Here is a 17,751-nt window from a genome sequence, read left to right on the forward strand (position 1 = left end):
TTGAGAATTTTTTTATATGATTAAGTAACTGTGGTCAGTGAAGTGATGTTTCTCTACAAAGCTGTTATGGTGAGTCCAATAGGATTGTGTCAGTCCTGAAATAACACTCCTGAGGCAACCACAAATTACTATCCTAGGAAGCAGGATCCTTGACTAAGATACTTTGATCACAGTTTGCATGCCCTAAATGGTTGGCCAACTATCAGAAAATAGAATGAACCAAAACACCCTTTGCTCCAGACATTCTATATAATGTAGATGCTGCTTAAGTGTATGTATGTGAGGTGTGTCTGTGTGTGTGCACGTGTATTTTAAACCAGATTGATATTTGTGGAAAAGTTATGAGTTGAATTAAATCCCTTTGCTGCTCTATTGAATGATATGAATTACAATATCAAATTATATAGGTAAGTATTTGACTATTGACATGCTTTTCCTGAAATAGCCCTAAGAAACCTGTTTCTTTTCCCAATGAAAAAAGGTAATACGTATAGTCCAACTTGATAGCGAAACCTGACATAAGACAGGGGCATACATTCTTAACAAATAAAGTCATTAAAACTTTAGGTTTAAACTTCAGCTCTTTTGTTTGAGGCAGTGCCCCTGAGGCTCCTGTTTGAACAGCACATAGCTAGGTTAGATTTAGGAGGCAACTTTTTCATTAGCGTCTTTTGAAACATGCCTGAAGTCAAATCCCTTGAAGGATTCTCCTACCAACCAAAAAAATCATTGCCACTCTGTTGAGTCGGCGTGATGGATGATTACGCTACGAGGAAGCCGCAGACTGGAAGCAGCTGGGAGCTGGGAATGTTAAAGAGAAACCAATCAACATGCCTGGAAAATCCATCCAGGAATAAAATGAGGAAAAAGAAGAATTAAGAATAAAATTTCAGACAGCTGGCCTGACCTGTTGGTGGTGCAGTGGATAAAGCGTCGACCTGGAATGCTGAGGTCGCCGGTTCAAAACCCTGGGCTTGCCCAGTCAAGGCACTTATGGGAGTTGATGCTTCCTGCTTCTCTCTTTCTCTCTCTCCTCTAAAATGAATAAATAAATAAAAATTTAAAAAAATTCAGACAGCTGTTTTCTGTCAGAGTATTTTAGTCAAATTTGGTGAGAAGAAATAGTAAACATCATTTTGGCTTTTTTTTTTTTTTTAAGCAACATTTGGCCCTAGCTGGGAATCTCAGTGGTTAGAGCATTGTCCTGGCACGCCAAGGTCATGGGTTCAATCTCTGGTCAGGGCACATATGAGAAGCAACAACGAGTGCATAACTAAATGGAACAACTAACTGGAACGAGTTGGTGTTTCTTTCTCTCATTTTCTCTCCCTTCTACCCTACCTCAAATCAATGGAAAAGTTTGGTTTTTTTAAAAAGCAACATTTCACACAAATTTAAATGAGTGTGTGAACAGTAAATTGTTTTGATTGGAGGAGTTTTTTCCAAGATAATTTTTGGTTTATTTTCTTTTTAAGTAGAATTTAGAAAAAAGTGAATAAATCTTAGGTATCCATATGGATACAACCGTGTAACTACCCAGATCAAATTTAGAAGTTCTCGCGCTCTCCAGACGGCTCCTTCTTACTCCGCCCTGTCAGTGCCCAACGTGGTGGCCAGCGTCCTGCGCTCTGGCGTCACAGATTCGCGGGACTCTCCGCAAGTCCGTGTGATCCGGCGTTTGTCTGGCAGCTCCGTTGATGCCGTGTGGGCATCATCATTCTTCTTCCTCGCCATGTGGCTATTAATTCCTTTTATTTTCACAAAATCAACAAAGAAGGGAGAAATAGTGTTAGAAGGGGGAGGGAGATGCACGTGTTGTGGGGTCATAGACCATTTGTATTTGGTTCTAAAAGACCACTGTCCCTCTGCTTCCACATGAGTGATCAGTTCATGTTTGACATGATTTGGGCTTCATGTATACACAAAAAATCAAGCAAAGCGTACTGTGCTATCCAATATGATAGCTACCAGCGACACGTGGCTACCTAAATGAAAATGAAAATGAATTAAATTAAAATTACAATTCAGCTCCTCAGTTGCTCAAGCAGCCACACGTGGCTGTGGTTGCCGTTCTGAATGGTGCAGATACTGGCAGTTTCCATTAGAGCAGGGAGTTCTGTTGGACGGTGCTGTTTAGAAAGCTGGCTGTTAGCTCCCTTCCTCTTCATCTTACTCTTTTCCACACATAAGGATGTTATGGTGGGTTTTATTTCTTTTTTCATTGTAAGTTATTGTTTACAGGTGACCCATGAGCAGAACAACGTTAGGGTTAGGAGCACTGACCCCCGGGCAGTAAAAAATTTGATTATAACTTTTGACTGCCCCAGAACTTTTGTCCCTTGGTATCCGAGGGGGATTTGTTTCGGGGCCCCCACAGCTATCAATATCCGAGGATGCTTAAGTCCCCTGTATAAAATGACGTAGATCAGTGCATATGGTCAGCCCTCCATATCCGTGGACGCCCAACCACAGATCAAACACAGTACAGGCATTTATTTTGGGGGGAAAAAATCTGCGTCTATGTGGAACTGAATAGTTCAAATCCCTGTTGTTTAAGGGTCAACTACAGTCCTGTGGTTCTCAGACCCTGATGTTACAAGCTTCTGTGCCCTGCATCAGCCCTCCACCTTGAGGGAAATAATATGCTCTCCCTTTGGGGACTTGGCAGTACTGTTTGGAACCCTCCTCCCAGCATCCCACTGTGTGGGGACCACTCCTCAGTCAGATCTCAGCACAGACTTTCTCTAGGGAACCTTCTCTGTCCCCCTGCCCTCAAGCCTGGGTACATGTCCTCCATTAAATGACTATAGTAACCCGGCCTTCCCTGCCTGGTAGTACTTGCTTGTTCTCGTTCTTCTCTCTCCCACTGGACAGCAAGCCTAGAAGGCCAAGGAGCAGTCTGTCACATTCACTGTTACGGATCCATCCCTCGGTACAGTGCCTGGCACATAGGAGCTGCTCATAAATCACATGGAAGAAAGGAATAAGGATCTACAGAGGGAAGGGGCAGTGACACATAGCTTAGTGTCAGGGCGTGGTTCCTCTCCCCTAGGTGAGTGTTCCATCCAGGAGGGGGTTCATCAGAGACAGCCTTCTGCCTGGCCACCGTCCCGAATACACATCAGTGCCCTGAGCTGTGTTTCAGTAGTGATGATGCACATCTAAGACATTTGTACCCCTTTTCCTGGTTAAAGTTTATGGTTTTCATTTCATCAGAAGTAGCAGGAAAAGACATGCAGACTGAGGTGATGACGAGTGAGTGATTCAAGGGAAGAACAGGTGGGAAAGTAGAGTTGAAGAGTGGTGATAGTATGACAGAAAATTCTGCTGCATCTATTAGGCAGCGGCTGTCCTTGGCATCACCGGCCAGATATCAACAAGCCAAATGATCTCATGGAAAGTCAGCTGTGGAAGGGGGGGAAAGGGAGTATTTTATCAGGACAGGTAACAGAAATCCCAACTCAACCTCACTTTAAAAATAAATTTATTTGGCCCTGGCCGGTTGGCTCAGTTGGTAGAGCATCAGCCTGGCGTGCAGGAGTCCCGGGTTCAATTCCTGGCCAGGGCACACAGGAGAAGCGCCCATCTGCTTCTCCACCCCTCTCCCTCTCCTTCCTCTCTGTCTCTCTCTTCCCCTCTCGCAGCCATGGCCCCATTGGAGCAAAGTTGGCTGGGGCGCTGGGGATGGCTCTATGGCCTCTGCCTCAGGCGCTAGAATGGCTCTGGTTGCAACAGAGCAATGCCCCAGATGGGCAGAACATCGCCCCCTGGTGGGCATGCCGGGTGGATCCTAGTTGGGCACATGCAGGAGTCTGTCTGACTGCCTCCCCATTTCCAACTTCAGAAAAATACCAAAAAAAAAAAAAATTATTTTGCTAAGTAACAGGAAATGTAGAGATAGGGGGCTCAGAGCGGTTGACTTGGTGTCCTCGCACTGTCACTGAGAACCCAGGTTCTCTCCAGCTCTTGGTCGGCCATTCTGAACACTGGCCACATCCCTGGGCTGGTAGGAAATTGCTGCTGCACGGACAGGCATCCCATCCGGGTTTTAGTGTCTAGAGCAGGGGTAGTCAACCTTTTAATACCTACCGCCCACTGTTGTATCTCTGTTAGTAGTAAAATTTTCTAACCGCCCACCGGTTCCACAGTAATGGTGATTTATAAAGTAGGGAAGTAACTTTACTTTATAAAATTTATAAAGCAGAGTTACAGCAAGTTAAAGCATATAATAATAATTACTTACCAAGTACTTTATGTTGGATTTGCGCTGTTTGGTAGAATAAATCTTTATAAAACAACTTACTATAGTTAAATCTTTTTATTTATACTTTGGTTGCTCCGCTACCGCCCACCATGAAAGCGGGAATGCCCACTAGTGGGCGGTAGGGACCAGGTTGACTACCACTGGTCTAGATGAAGAGGAAGCCTCAGCTCCAGTCACAGATGAAGAAGGGGTTTGCCAGAAGTTAGCTAAAGCATCTGGAGTTGAAAGAACAGTCCCAGATACCCTCCCCCATTCCCAGCCTGTGGGTTTTAAAAGTGCTTTCAGTCTGAACCAGTACAGAAAATACTGCATGCAAACCCTTGACTCCTTTAGCTAGTATCAACTAATGCCTTAGAAGTGATCTTAACTAAGGGGACGATACAGAACAGGAAACGCTTCCAGGATGGAAAGAGAGTCTATGAGAAGAGCTGGGAGGGAGGGTTCCCCAGAAACCTGGGCAGCCTGAGCCCTGCCATCATGAAACTCCCTCCCTGCTCTTAAGGGTGAATCCTCCTCCCCAACCCCAGCCGAGGAAACACTGGTTTAATTTTCAATTTAGCAATATCCATACATTTATGATTTACAATGTAAATGGTACATATTGTGAGAAATCTGGAATCCTTCAACGGTTCAGTTATGCTTTTTTTTTTTCTGCTTCTAGATAAACCTCGCAGTGTTAGAGCTGTGCTGAATGAGGTCACAGTCTAAGTACAGCATTAACCCTGCAAATCTGTTCGTTTTTGCCGGAGCACCCTCGGGCAGGATATAGAATGTGTCCAATTGAAAAACTATTACAGACACTGCAGTGTGCTGCTGTGATGGGCTGAATTATAACGGGGGAGGGGAGCCAGATCTTTAGCCAGGAATTCTTTTTCCAGAAGGAAGTCAGGTAGTATGTAGCTCTTAAAAGTAGAGGTCATATGATTGCATTTTCAAAGGAAAAATGTGTTTTCTGGCCACCAGATTTTATTAATATTTCCAAACCTTAACTGTTTTATATTTCCTACCAACTGTGTCTTTGTTTTTTAGGGGTTTTTTTCCCCCCTACGCAATACCTCTTTAACTTCTTTTCTCTGCGTAACAAATATCCTTTGGGGGTTTTTTTTTCCATATCTATTTTGCACTATTGAAAATATCCAGGAACATATAAGGAATAATTAGTGAACACCCATGAACCCACCACTCAATTTAAGAAACAAAACATGAACTCCTTTTCTGTGACCGCCCCGGGGCTCTGGTAAATTCAGGATGGAGAAGAGCGCGAGGCAGGTGGTCTGCGCTTTGTGGAAAGGGGGCCCCCACCTCGTTCCCAGCAGGTGCAGGGCTTCAGGAAGCAAGGCGTCGCCTTCTTGCTGGACATGCGGCTAATGCTAAGGAATCTAACAGTTGTGCCCCAGGTAGCTCCTAAAGCTGTTTCATATCACAAAATCTATGATGTTTTGCAAATTTCTATTTTATCGTGCTGGGTTTTATGTACAAAAATTAGATGACTTCCCATTCGTAATCTCCATCGAAGATATTTTTCAAAATCTCTTTATTCTACTCATCACTGGCCTGGGCACACATTGTTCGTATGTTTGAAAACAATCTCTGGCTACATTATAAATCTGAGAATATACTTGTATTCAGAATTCAGACATAAATGTTATTTTAGCTTATTCCTCATTTGTAGACTTGAAATATTTGACCCCTTCATTGAGTGCCTGAGACCTGACTTGACTTGTCTGTGGTTTGGCCTCTAGAAGCAATCCGCCATGTTTGGAGAGTGTTTGAAATATTTATATTGTCTCCGTGGGAAAGATGTAATATTTCATTTTCTCAAAGAGGACAGTTTCTTCTACATGTTCTTGCTGCCACCATGCGATTGCCTTCTGCTCTGTTTCCTCACATTTGCACCTTTGCTGCGGGACTAAACATTGCACATCAACATCTGTCTCCGCTCTGCCTTGGGAACTTGGCATCTTCAAAAAGTCCATACGGAAGAGCAGCTCTCTTGTGGCTCGTAACCACACACTCATCACTGGAGTGTACAGCAGTACCCCTTAGCGCAGGGGGTACCTGACACTGCAGATACGGTCGAACCCTGCGTACAGGCTCTGTTTTTTCTTATACACATGTACCTAGGACAAAGTTTAAACTATTCTTGTGCTTTAGGGACATTAAGTAAAACAGGGTTATTTGAACACAGGTACTGCTGTACTGTGACAGTCGATCTGATAACCAAGACCTGGTAAAGGGACTAGTGGGTGGGGAGTGCCTACACCTTGGATCCACTGGACGAAGGGATGACTCATCCTGTGTACAACTCAGCAGGATGGAGAGAGAGTTCATCATGCTGCTCAGAACCGTGCACAGTGTAAAAGTTATGAACTGTTTATTTCTAGAATTTTCTGTTTCATCTTTTTGGACCACGATTCACTGTGGGTCATTAAAACTATGGAAAGTGAGACCACGAATAGGGGGACTGTTGTACACTTTTTTTCAAAGCATCCTCAGACCACAGTCCTATAGGAAGAGAAACAGGAAACAAATGGGGAGAGTGTGGATAGACTTTTTTTCTCATCTGTTGACTGATAAGCTTATGGTACCTGGTTGCTTTGAGTATGGGAGCTGCTGCCTAGACCAGTCATGTCTTCTTTTTCCTAATTGGAGAAACATTGTTTGGATCACAGGTGCTAAAAAGTGTGTATTTACTTCAACTGCACCACATTAAGGTTTTCAAAGAGAAGGATAAAGCATACATATTTTATTTAAATGTGTATTGTTTTAAGTGTTGATTATCTTTTCATTGGAATGAACAGTACTTCTCCACATACCATTTACCAGTTGTTAAATGCGAGGAGTCATGAGGACAGTTTGTCATAGTGCTCAGAATGATTTGAAATGAACGTTATAGTTCAGCTCCTTGGGTCAAGGCATGGGAAGGTTTCCCTTTGTTACAGAATATGTTTTTCTAACATTCATTATAACAAAAGTGAGAGCTTGCTGATTTTATTGCCCAATGCTGGCTTATTCTTTATGATGTATGTGTTCCCTTTCTCTCCATGGAAAAAAGAAAATATGCCTAACTTGCTTTTCTCTCCGTAGGACAGTCGGCCCAATATGTCAAGACCTCTGATCACTAGATCTCCTGCGTCTCCACTGAACAACCAAGGCATTCCTACTCCAGCACAACTCACAAAATCCAATGCTCCCGTCCACATTGATGTGGGCGGCCACATGTACACCAGCAGCCTGGCCACCCTCACCAAATACCCTGAATCAAGGTAATTCAAAACATGGAAACGTCACACTCAGAAGTGCATGTATTTGATGACCTGTTTTTCCTTTGACCAGCATAGCAGATTGGCCTCGCGGGGGCCAGGGTTAGGACTTGAAAGCCCCACGCAGGCCACCCTACTCCCAAGGCTGCTCTTGGACGTGCTCTAAATCTTCTACAAGTCAGGGCTTGACCCATAGCTTAATCAAGGACACGTAAAAAAGTCATGTGAGAATGGAGTCCAATGCTATTTCACTCTGCAGAGGTCTTCACATTTTTTTTTTTTTAGTGTAGTACAAAAAGGACAGTGATTTTTATCCCAAACCTTTTTTCTGTCCACTTCTTCTAAAATACTTGTGTATCAATTCTTAGAGTTTTATAGGCGATCACTTGTCCCACCAACTTGTGAACTCAGGGGAAAAAATAAAAGAGACTGTTATCAGTGAGGCAGTATATTTAGAACAGTATGCAAAAGTCCAGGAAGCCAAGATAGTCTTGTTTTAAAAAAAGAAAGCAGCCCTGGCCGGTTGGCTCAGCGGTAGAGCGTCGGTCTGGCGTGCAGGGGACCCGGGTTCGATTCCCGGCCAGGGCACATAGGAGAAGCACCCATTTGCTTCTCCACCCCCCCCCCCCTTCCTTTCTGTCTCTCTCTTCCCCTCCCGCAGCCAAGGCTCCATTGGAGCAGGGATGGCCCGGGCGCTGGGGATGGCTCCTTGGCCTCTTCCCCAGGTGCTAGAGTGGCTCTGGTCGCAGCAGAGCGATGCCCCGGAGGGGCAGAGCATCGCCCCGTGGTGGGCAGAGCATCGTCCCTGGTGGGCGTGCCTGGTGGATCCCGGTCGGGCGCATGCGGGAGTCTGTCTGACTGTCTCTCCCCGTTTCCAGCTTCAGAAAAATACAAAAAAAAAAAAAAAGAAAGCAATGAAACTTATGAGAGCAGTTAAATAAATACAGAACGTGTATGAATGGAGAGTGGTTTACACCTAGATGTAACACTATGCTTGCGAGATGTGCCCTCCCATGACCCCCACCCACTCATTTGTAAAGGAGTTCCGAGGAATCAATTGTGTTTGTACCCTGGGACAACTCTCCTGGCTCTGCCTAGGTTTGGGGGCTGTGCCCAGATACCATAAGGAAATGTACCTTCACCGGCTGTACTGGTGGATAGGGGAGGAGGCATGAACTCAGGCGGCTGATTTAAGGGGAAGGGGGTTTCTCTCTCTCTTTTCATGTGAGATGCAAGCACACCACTTGGGCTTCAGGAGGGCACCAGTTGCATTTTCAAGGCTCTCTTATAAAGTGACAAGATGGCTTCCCGCCTGAGTAGATAGCACTGTCATCCTGACAACTGTATGAACACTGGGGGTTTTGGTTTGTTTGTTTTGTTAGTTAATCTCACTGCACTACCTGATTCTTTATGAAAGAACATGAAGGTTGAGAAGAAGAAAGATGAAATATTTTTCTCTCTCGATTTTCAGATTTAATTTCTACAATCAAAATGAAATTATTTAAATTAATAGATGCCTATTAGTTCAATTATCCAAAATAACTGTATATTTTTAATTGAAATGATCACATCAGTCCTATAGTAATCTTGAGTCCCACATTGACTAAGTACATTGTAGTGGGTCTACAAAATCATGTTACATAGTAGCTATCCTTCTCGAGAATATTATTGTATAGGTAGTGCTCTTTTAAAAATGTCTATTTCCATTTCTTCTAACCCACTAATACCAGCACTAACAATAGAAAATCACTGTGTCTCTTCAGATGACACTTAACTCTAGGAGACAAGTTACAAAACATATGTGAGAGTCAAACAGCAGATCCTTATCTATAGAAAAATTCACCAGTCTGGTCTGATGGCCTTTTGCTTCAGTCTGATCTTTAAACTCTGAACCAGGAGGGAAGTTAATAATGACACCGTTTGCCTCTGATGTAAGCAGGTTTTCTTCTAGGGCTCACTGCAGCTGGATGGGTGACTTCCCTCTAGCTAAGGGCCCACTGGGGTGTAGACCTTTGGGAAGCTCCCCGGTGTCACTTGGCCCGTTGGTAGTGGTTGGAGGCTTTGTTTATTCAGTTCCTCTCTCCAGAAGAATTTGCCACTTTAATCATTTTGGTGCTTCATATCATTAAAGAGCTCAAAGTGTGCCTTACTGGAGAGTCTTCCTCTGGCCACCTCACCATGGATATTTCTTTCTTTTCTCATGGGTATTTCTAAAAGTCTGCCTTTTGCTCCTCACCAGCCACACTCCATGATTTCATTCATCTCAGTCCAGGACATCTGCATTGCTTCCTGTGGCGGCCGCTAGCCACGTGCAGCTGTCGAGCCTTGAAACGTGGCTGATCCAAACCAAAATGTCCTCTAGGTGTAAAATACACACCGAGTCTTAAAGAGTACAAAAGAATGTACACGGTCTCAATAATTTTTACATTGATTTCCTGTTGGAATAATAATATCTTGAGTTAAATAAAATATGTCATTAAAATTAATTTCATGTTTCTTTTTACTTTTTTAATGTGGTTACTGGAAAACACAAAATTATATATGTTTTGCTTTTATACACAGGTTTAAAAAAAACACCAAAAAAATCCAGTTAAACCTATCCCTCCCCAACCGGATACTTATACATCATAAATTAGCTAAATTAGAAAAGATGAAATTGTTCATCTTCCTTTCCCAGTCTTTCCCTGTGCTGTGGGTCACAGCATCAGGGGGCTACATAAAAATAATTTCTGGCTCATTAGTCCCAGGTGTGAATGTTGATGCTGTTGTTTAATAGTTGTTTGGCCCTGGATAGGTCCAGTTTCAGAGCGCCTGTCTTCTTATAAAGTCAACACAAATATGTCTTCTTGCAAGGTTATTGGGAGGATTAAATACGATTACGAAAAGCACGCTATGGCTCCACGCCAAACACATAGTATTGCCTTTATACTTAATCTTCTGCCAAACCCAGCAATTGTTTCTTTTCAAACTGCCTTCCAAATTCCAAGTATACTTCATTCCTTCATTTCCTAGACCATGAAAACAGCCTTACTTCTGGATTCTTGCCCAAATTACTACAGACCCGAGAAACTCCTCACCTGCGCCTTTCTGGCTCCTGATCTTAAATGCCCCCACCTGTTGCAGAATCGCTGCGCCATCCAAGACCATCTCTATCAATAGGAGATACTTTTAAACGTATAGCAAGACTCTTTGAAACAAGTTTACAAAGCAACTCCTGTTTCTGCTGCTTGTACTTAAAGTAGATGACACTGGTTTCGATGTCGAGTTGACCACTGTGTGTTGCTTTGTTCCCTCTTGGGTTTTTGTTTTGTTTTTGTGTTTGTTTTTGGTATGTAATGAAATATTCATTTTACAGCAACAGTCAGTTTAAGGGAGCCATCTACAAATTTTAGTAGTCAAAGATACAGGAAAGAAACAATTTTTCATGCTTTTCACATAGATACCAGGGTGCTCCTTCCAGTTTCTGGGAAAATCTCTTGTCTATCATCAGCCCTTTGGGGATAAATCCTAGGACATTAGAATACCCGAGAACAGAGTATTACAAATAACTACAATTCAAGATCTCTAGATTCTGGCGTACTCAGAGCCCTCCTCACCCTCTGGGACCGTTCCCTGCCCTTCCCACCGCCTTTACAACACCCTGCTTCCTGGGGGGGGGGGGGGGGGCTTTTTCTTGGTTTTGTTTTCTAGGATTCAAGGGCAGACTTGTAGTGTGAAAGTACTAATTTGTTTGTAACACGTGAGTTTAAAAAACGTTATGTCTTCCTACGATTTCAAAGGTCCTGCAAAAAGCCGTTCCTCCAATTTTCAATGCTGAAAGTGATGTTTCTTATTCTGTTGTCTATTTACTACCCTCTCGGCTGATGATCACCTGTAGAACATCATCCCCAGAAAGTGGCCATTCCACGGAAAGAAAACACCTTGGATTTTCATTTCTTTAATTACCAAGGTCGCCTGGTTCTACTGTGTGAGCACCCATGTGCGTTATTTTGGCTTGTGAGCCCTGACTGAGTAGGGATTCAATACACAAGTTGACTTGTACATCTGGCAAGTTAATCACTCCCATTGTTGTTCTCTTCCATCATCGGGTGCTTTTTAGCTAAAGGTACTGCGATTTTGAAATTAATGAAGTTTTGGCCTGCATTGGTAATGTGCTCTGTGTTTACCAATCCTTTGTGTAAAATGCAAAACAGCTCTTTGGAGGTGTTGTTGAGACAGAAGCTGGCCCCCGCCACTTCCATGGCGAACTCTGTTCCCTGCAAGGAGCCTCTGACTGTCCTGTCCCAGTTGCTGTTTTGAATTGCAACCACCAAGAAAAACACCCAGTTTCAGATCTGCAATAATTTTACATCAAATAGGTCAAACAAAAAGAGTTAAGAAAAATATATCACTATCATGAAAAGATTTTCAATGGATATGCAAAGAAGATAGAACATACTTTTAACAGCTTGATTTATCAGTTGTAAATATCTAGACTTGGGAAGCGGACCTCCCTTGGGTCTCTTATCCTGACTCCTGCAGATTTTAAGAACATACCTGATTATATTTGATTCAGAAATCCAAGGCATCCATTGTTAATATCATTGATCACAAAAAATCTAGGTATCTAACTAATTTGTCATAAGTAATTAAGATTGGTACCAAATTACATGACCTTTTAAAAACCTCCTACCTTTGACACTCTGATATATCTTTTGAGCCACATGAGTGTGTGATGTTGAAGAATCATTCTGTGACTGCTTTAAAAGACACAACTCTGAGTTCAAATTTAGGTCTATGTCATCTACTATCACCTGGAACAAAAACAGTATGAATAGCAGCTGCACTGATGGTTGTTCAGATGTGGACTTTTTCAAACCAGAAAGGGAGCTGATACTATTAATTCACTAAGACCATGGAGTGGTGATGAAACAGAGGTCTTGGGTAAAAGAGCTGACTGCCTGTCGGTGGCCTAGAGGTGAAAGACAAGATCTCCTGTTACCATCCCGAGCCACTCGATCTCACTGCTGGACAGAGCTTTTGTATATTTTAAACCTAATACACAAGTTAACTCCCACATAGAAGGATTATGCCGAATCAGTCTCCTGACTGGCAGCTGAGTTACTAAGCACAATGGCATATGTACATAATTGCAAAACTCAAGACACTCAGTCTTGCAGTAGACACACCCATGGCCACCCAAGGGGTGTGTGTGTGTTTGTAGCTTGAGGACAGAGATGCATCCCCAGCAGAGACGTGGCTCCTGCTTCACTCCGATGTGTCAGTCACCTCGCACTGAAAGTCCGATAAGGGCAACATTAAGGGGCTGGTGGTGCCCACACTCTCAGGTCAGCTGAATTCTAACGTTCACCTCTCCGTGTTGCTGTTGCGTGCCAGCCGAGGGAGTTCCCTGTAATCCTGTGTCTGGGCTGGGGATCTGTGCTGTGACTTTATGACTCACAGTTCCAGTTTCACACTACCATACCTAGATGTGGGTCCAGCAGCACCAGACCCACGTTTCAGAATCGCCACAAAAATGCCGAAAAAGAAATGTGTCCTATTTGCCAAATTGTAGCCTGGGCTTTCTTTCAGAATGCTTGCATGGCACTGAAGAGAAAGCTTTCAATTATAACCTGTCCCTTAGATCATCATGATGTATCATGCAATATGCATATCAAGTTAAAGAGCCACAGAATAGGTTGCCGGGGTTTGTTTTTTTTTGTATTTTTCTGAAGCTGGAAACGGGGAAAGACAGTCAGACAGACTCCCGCATGTGCCCGACCGGGATCCACCCGGCATGCTCTGCCCACCAGGGGGCGATGCTCTGCCCCTCCGGGGCGTGACCAGAGCCACTCTAGCGCCTGGGGCAGAGGCCAAGGAGCCATCCCCAGTGCCCGGGCCATCTTTGCTCCAATGGAGCCTTGGCTGCGGGAGGGGAAGAGAGAGACAGAGAGGAAGGGGGGGGAGGGTGGAGAAGCAGATGGGCGCTTCTCCTATGTGTCCTGCCTGGGAATCGAACCCAGGTCCCCCACACGCCAGGCCGACGCTCTACCACTGAGCCAACCGGCCAGGGCCAGGTTGCTGGGGTTTTTAGATAACTAGACACCAACCTGAGACCTATAGGCTCTACACAAAGGGCAAAGGAAGCATATCTTCGCTGCTGTGAAAACGTCTATAGAAATGCATAAAATAAGGACAGTCTGACTAATGGTGAACAACAGTTTTGATTGGTGAGATTGGTTGATCTTTAAAAGAAGGGAAGTATTTTACAGAGGATATAAAAGGAAGAAAAGCACCTAGCATACAAAAAATGGAAAGTTTCTCCAGGGTAAAGGGGAAGTTTTCCTCTTCTCTGTCTCTTCATCTTGCAATACTGCTTTTCTAAAATTGTTCCTCAGTTATATAGGCAAAGAGTAAAGGAAACCAGCATCAAAAGTCTTTTTTTTTCATGATGAAATTGGGTTTTCTGTTAAGTTCTAAAAAGCCAGTTCTTCAGTAAACTTACTCTGAGCTACTGGTGGATTCAGCAGACTTCCTTTGACACTTAGGAAGAAAATAAGCCTAGCCTTTAAAGTTATCTGACTCATAAAGTCTTGTTTTGAGCATAATTCAAAGGAAAATGCAGCCACACTCCAGTGCCTATAATGTTTTCTCTGTCATGTTCTTTCTTTTTTTATTTTTATTTTTTTTGCAAGAGAGAGAGACAGACAGACAGACAGACAGACAGGAAGGGAGAGAGATGAGAAGCATGAATTCTTTGTTGTGGCTCCTTAGCTGTTCATTGATTGCTTTCTCATATGTGCCTTGACCGGGAGGCTACAGCGGAGCGAATGACCCCTCGCTCAAGCCAGTGACCTTGGGCTCACATCAGCAACCCCTGTGCTCAAGTTGGTGAGTCCTCACTCAAGCCAGCGACCTAGGAGTTTTGAACCTGGGACCTCAGCGTCCCAGGTCAACACTCTAGCCACTGTGCCACCACCGGTCAGGCCCCTGTCATGTTCTTTCATTCATTCAACAGCTTGTTTCTGTGCTCCCCGTTGGCCAGGGCATATACTGGCCACCATAAGTCTTTGCTCTCTCATAATTTACATGGGGGAGGAGGAGGACAATCAACAAGTAAACAATCAAAAAATATCTGAATTAGGACCATGTGAAGTAGGAAGAAAAATAACAAAACAAATAGGCCCACTTTGGGTGTTGTTTGCCCCTTATTGTAAGCCTGAAGATAATTTTATTCCTGTTTTGTTTTGTTTTTCAAGAAACATCTTTATTTGTTCTCTCTACATTTTCAAGACAAAAACCCAGTTTATATTTTAGTTTAAATTTAGAATCAGATTTTTGTTGCTTCAGTATCATACATCGTCCCTACTTTATGATCCATTGCCTGTTCTGGGTTTTGTTATCCGCCTCCGGTTATCTGACGTATGGCAAATAACATGAGTATATTCGTGTATGTTCAGCCTGCGTTTCAGTGGGAGGAGAATGTCTAGCGAAGTTAACTCTCTGGGCCACAGCTGTGGGACAGCTCAAGGCCAGTTGATCATCTTCAGGTCACCTCGCTATTATATTAATCATAATACTGTTTCTGATACATTTTCTTTAATTTGCACTTTTGGTCACTGACATTATATTTGGTTTTGACTTAAGTAAAATTAAGAGATGTTGAAATCAGTGTGGACAGAAGTTTCTTGGAGGCCAGTAATAGTCAGGCTGGTTTATCCCTTAGCCCACTCCCAGGGCAGAGCAGGAGGAAGGCGAAGGCCCCGCACACGCAGACAGAGCTCTGTGCCTGTGACAGCAGAGCAGTGACAGGGGGACAGCACTGAGTAGCAAAAACAACTCAGTCCAGAACTGTGGGTTATGATCTTGATTTCTATTAACTTCTCTTTCTTTTGAGAGAGAGAAAGGGAAATAGATAAGAAGCATTAACTCATAGTTGCGGCACGTTAGTTGTTCATTAATTGCTTCTTATATGTGCTTTGACTGGGGGCTCCAGTCAAGGGGCCAGTGACCCCTTGCTCAAGCCAGTGACCCTGCACTCTTGCTGGTGAGCCCACGCTCAAGCCGGCGATGCCGCAGGCTAGCTGGTGAGCCTATGCTCAAGCCGGGTGAGGCCACGCTCCAAGCTGGTGACCTCAGGGTTTTGACCCTGGGACCTCAGTGTCCCAGGTCGATGCTCTGTCCACTGTGCCACCACCAGTCAGGCTTAACTTCTCACTTATCAAGAAAGAAACTCTCTCCCCGGGGAGCTCTTTCTCACTTAGTTTTCATCCTTGGATTGTCGGTACCTAGTATTGCACCTGCCACAGAGTGAACCTGCCAAAGTTTATTTAGTATATGAATTAACTAGTGGGTAAAATATTGTAGACAGAGGCCAGATACTCAAAATAATGAAGGACAAATAATTGAGTAAAGCTATTCAGAATAGAAGTTTAAGGACTGGGCTGGGTTCATTACCTGTGTTATCTCATTTAATATACCGCAGTAACCTTGTGGGTAGGAGCTGTTGCCTCAGTTTACAGATACAGCACTGAAATTCTGAGAGATTAAGCGACTGTGTTTAGCCTTATTCAGCAAATGGGGAAGAGCTCGGATTCCAACTCCCACTCTGACCTCAGGCCCCTTGTTCTCCCATGTTATAGCCGTGCTTAACATGTCAACCCCAAGGGCATGTTAGAATCAGCTGTGACTATTTAAAAATCTTAGCCCTGCCCACAAGGTTCTGATTTTATTGGTCTGGGGCTCTGGAACTATTCTATAGGAGGTCTTTAGCCTAGAGGGCCGGTCACCTACAATATTTTAAGCCACTTTATTCTCATGATGGCCTACACCCAAACCCTCTTCCACCCTCAAGATAGCTGATACTCCCAGGCTGGTCACCCCCAGCCATGAGCAGGCTTCTCCAGACTGGGCAGTGGAATACATGGGCCTTGTTCTTATTTGCCTGTAGATTACAGGAAGTTCTTCTTTTCAGTGTATAAAGTCTGCGCTCAGCAAGGGACAAAGTTACCTTGGATCACTGACCTTGCCACTGCTTGGTTGTACTTGTCAAGAGATCATTAGCAAAGCATTCAGTGACCAGTTCTGACTCTAGCAGGCTGTGCCCACCGGGGGAAATGGTATACCGGGCAACACCATGATGTGCAGGGCTCCTTACCACACTGGAGGCATCTAGGCCCTTTGATGCATTAGTCACCGCCTCCCTGCGGGGTGACTCCCTTCCTCTTGCTAACAGAACAGTACACCCAAGAGAGCCCACCAGTGCAGCAAACTATCTCAGGGTTTGCACATGCGGACAAAACACGCATGCATGCACCAACCAGAAAATAAGTACACACATTTCAAAAATACATCTCTAAAACATGCCCTCTAAACCCGTGCCTTGAGTATTAAAACAGCACCAGATATGCCAGTAGTCTTCAGTGCCTTGCACACTGTGCCTTGCACATAGCAAATGCTTGATAAGAGTTTGGGGAGTTGTGCGTAATTTAGTTGAATGGTTTTTGCTACGGCCTGGAGCAGCTCAGCACCCACAGGGCTGTTGTAGCGTGAAAGTCAAACATGTTGAAGCATCAGGTGCCAGAGTGACATTAGGACTCAAAGGCAGGCCTGGTCCAATATGGGCAGCAAAGCTTCACATCCTTTTTTCTTCGAGGCAGAGCCCAGAAAGGGATTTTCTAGTTACCCCCGAAGGGGGAAAGTAAGGAGAAGGGAATAAATCAACCAGTCACAACCCAGACACCAAGAAAATAGATTGACAGAAGGGTGACATCTGTCTTCAGAATGTTTCCTCCAGCTGGTACCGCCTCCCTAAGCCCCCCCCTCCATAGCACAGTCATCTGGGGATGCTTGGGAAAATGCAGAGTCCTGGGCTCCACCCATTTACATAATCCCTATCAGGACAGGAGGGGGAGCTGCCCACTTTCAGCAGCCACGAGCTATCCACCTGCATTCGGCCTTGGCACTCATCTGCAGAGAAGGGTGGCGAAACAAATTTGTCATTGCGCAGCACAGTGGGGACAGCAGTGCTGTGGCAGGGGACAGGTTGTTAAAGCAAGGCTTTTCTTATTGATTCTGGCTTGATTCTTATCATTTGGAACAAATAATACCACTAAACTCATTTTGATCTGTCATGATGAATAGTGTCATTGAGCAATGCCAAGGACACTGCTTTTTTTTTTTTTTTTACAGGGACAGAGAGAGAGTCAGAGAGAGAGATAGACAGGGACAGACAGACAGGAATGG

At 44.1% G+C, this 17,751-nt stretch overlaps 1 protein-coding gene across 4 annotated transcripts in view; it reads left to right on the plus strand.

Moving 5' to 3' along the window:
• The window catches only part of KCTD1 (potassium channel tetramerization domain containing 1), a 206,032-nt gene that overhangs the window by 145,892 nt on the left and 42,389 nt on the right, over positions 1 to 17,751 (plus strand). For all 4 annotated transcript variants that reach the window (XM_066353438.1, XM_066353440.1, XM_066353439.1 and 1 more), the window contains exon 2: positions 7,352 to 7,530. In XM_066353438.1, coding sequence (XP_066209535.1) covers positions 7,352 to 7,530 — 179 coding nt within the window. The remainder of the gene's footprint in view (positions 1 to 7,351; positions 7,531 to 17,751) is intronic.

This window comes from Saccopteryx leptura, chromosome 11 (assembly GCF_036850995.1).
Source record: "Saccopteryx leptura isolate mSacLep1 chromosome 11, mSacLep1_pri_phased_curated, whole genome shotgun sequence".
NCBI classification, from domain to species: Eukaryota; Metazoa; Chordata; class Mammalia; order Chiroptera; family Emballonuridae; genus Saccopteryx; species Saccopteryx leptura.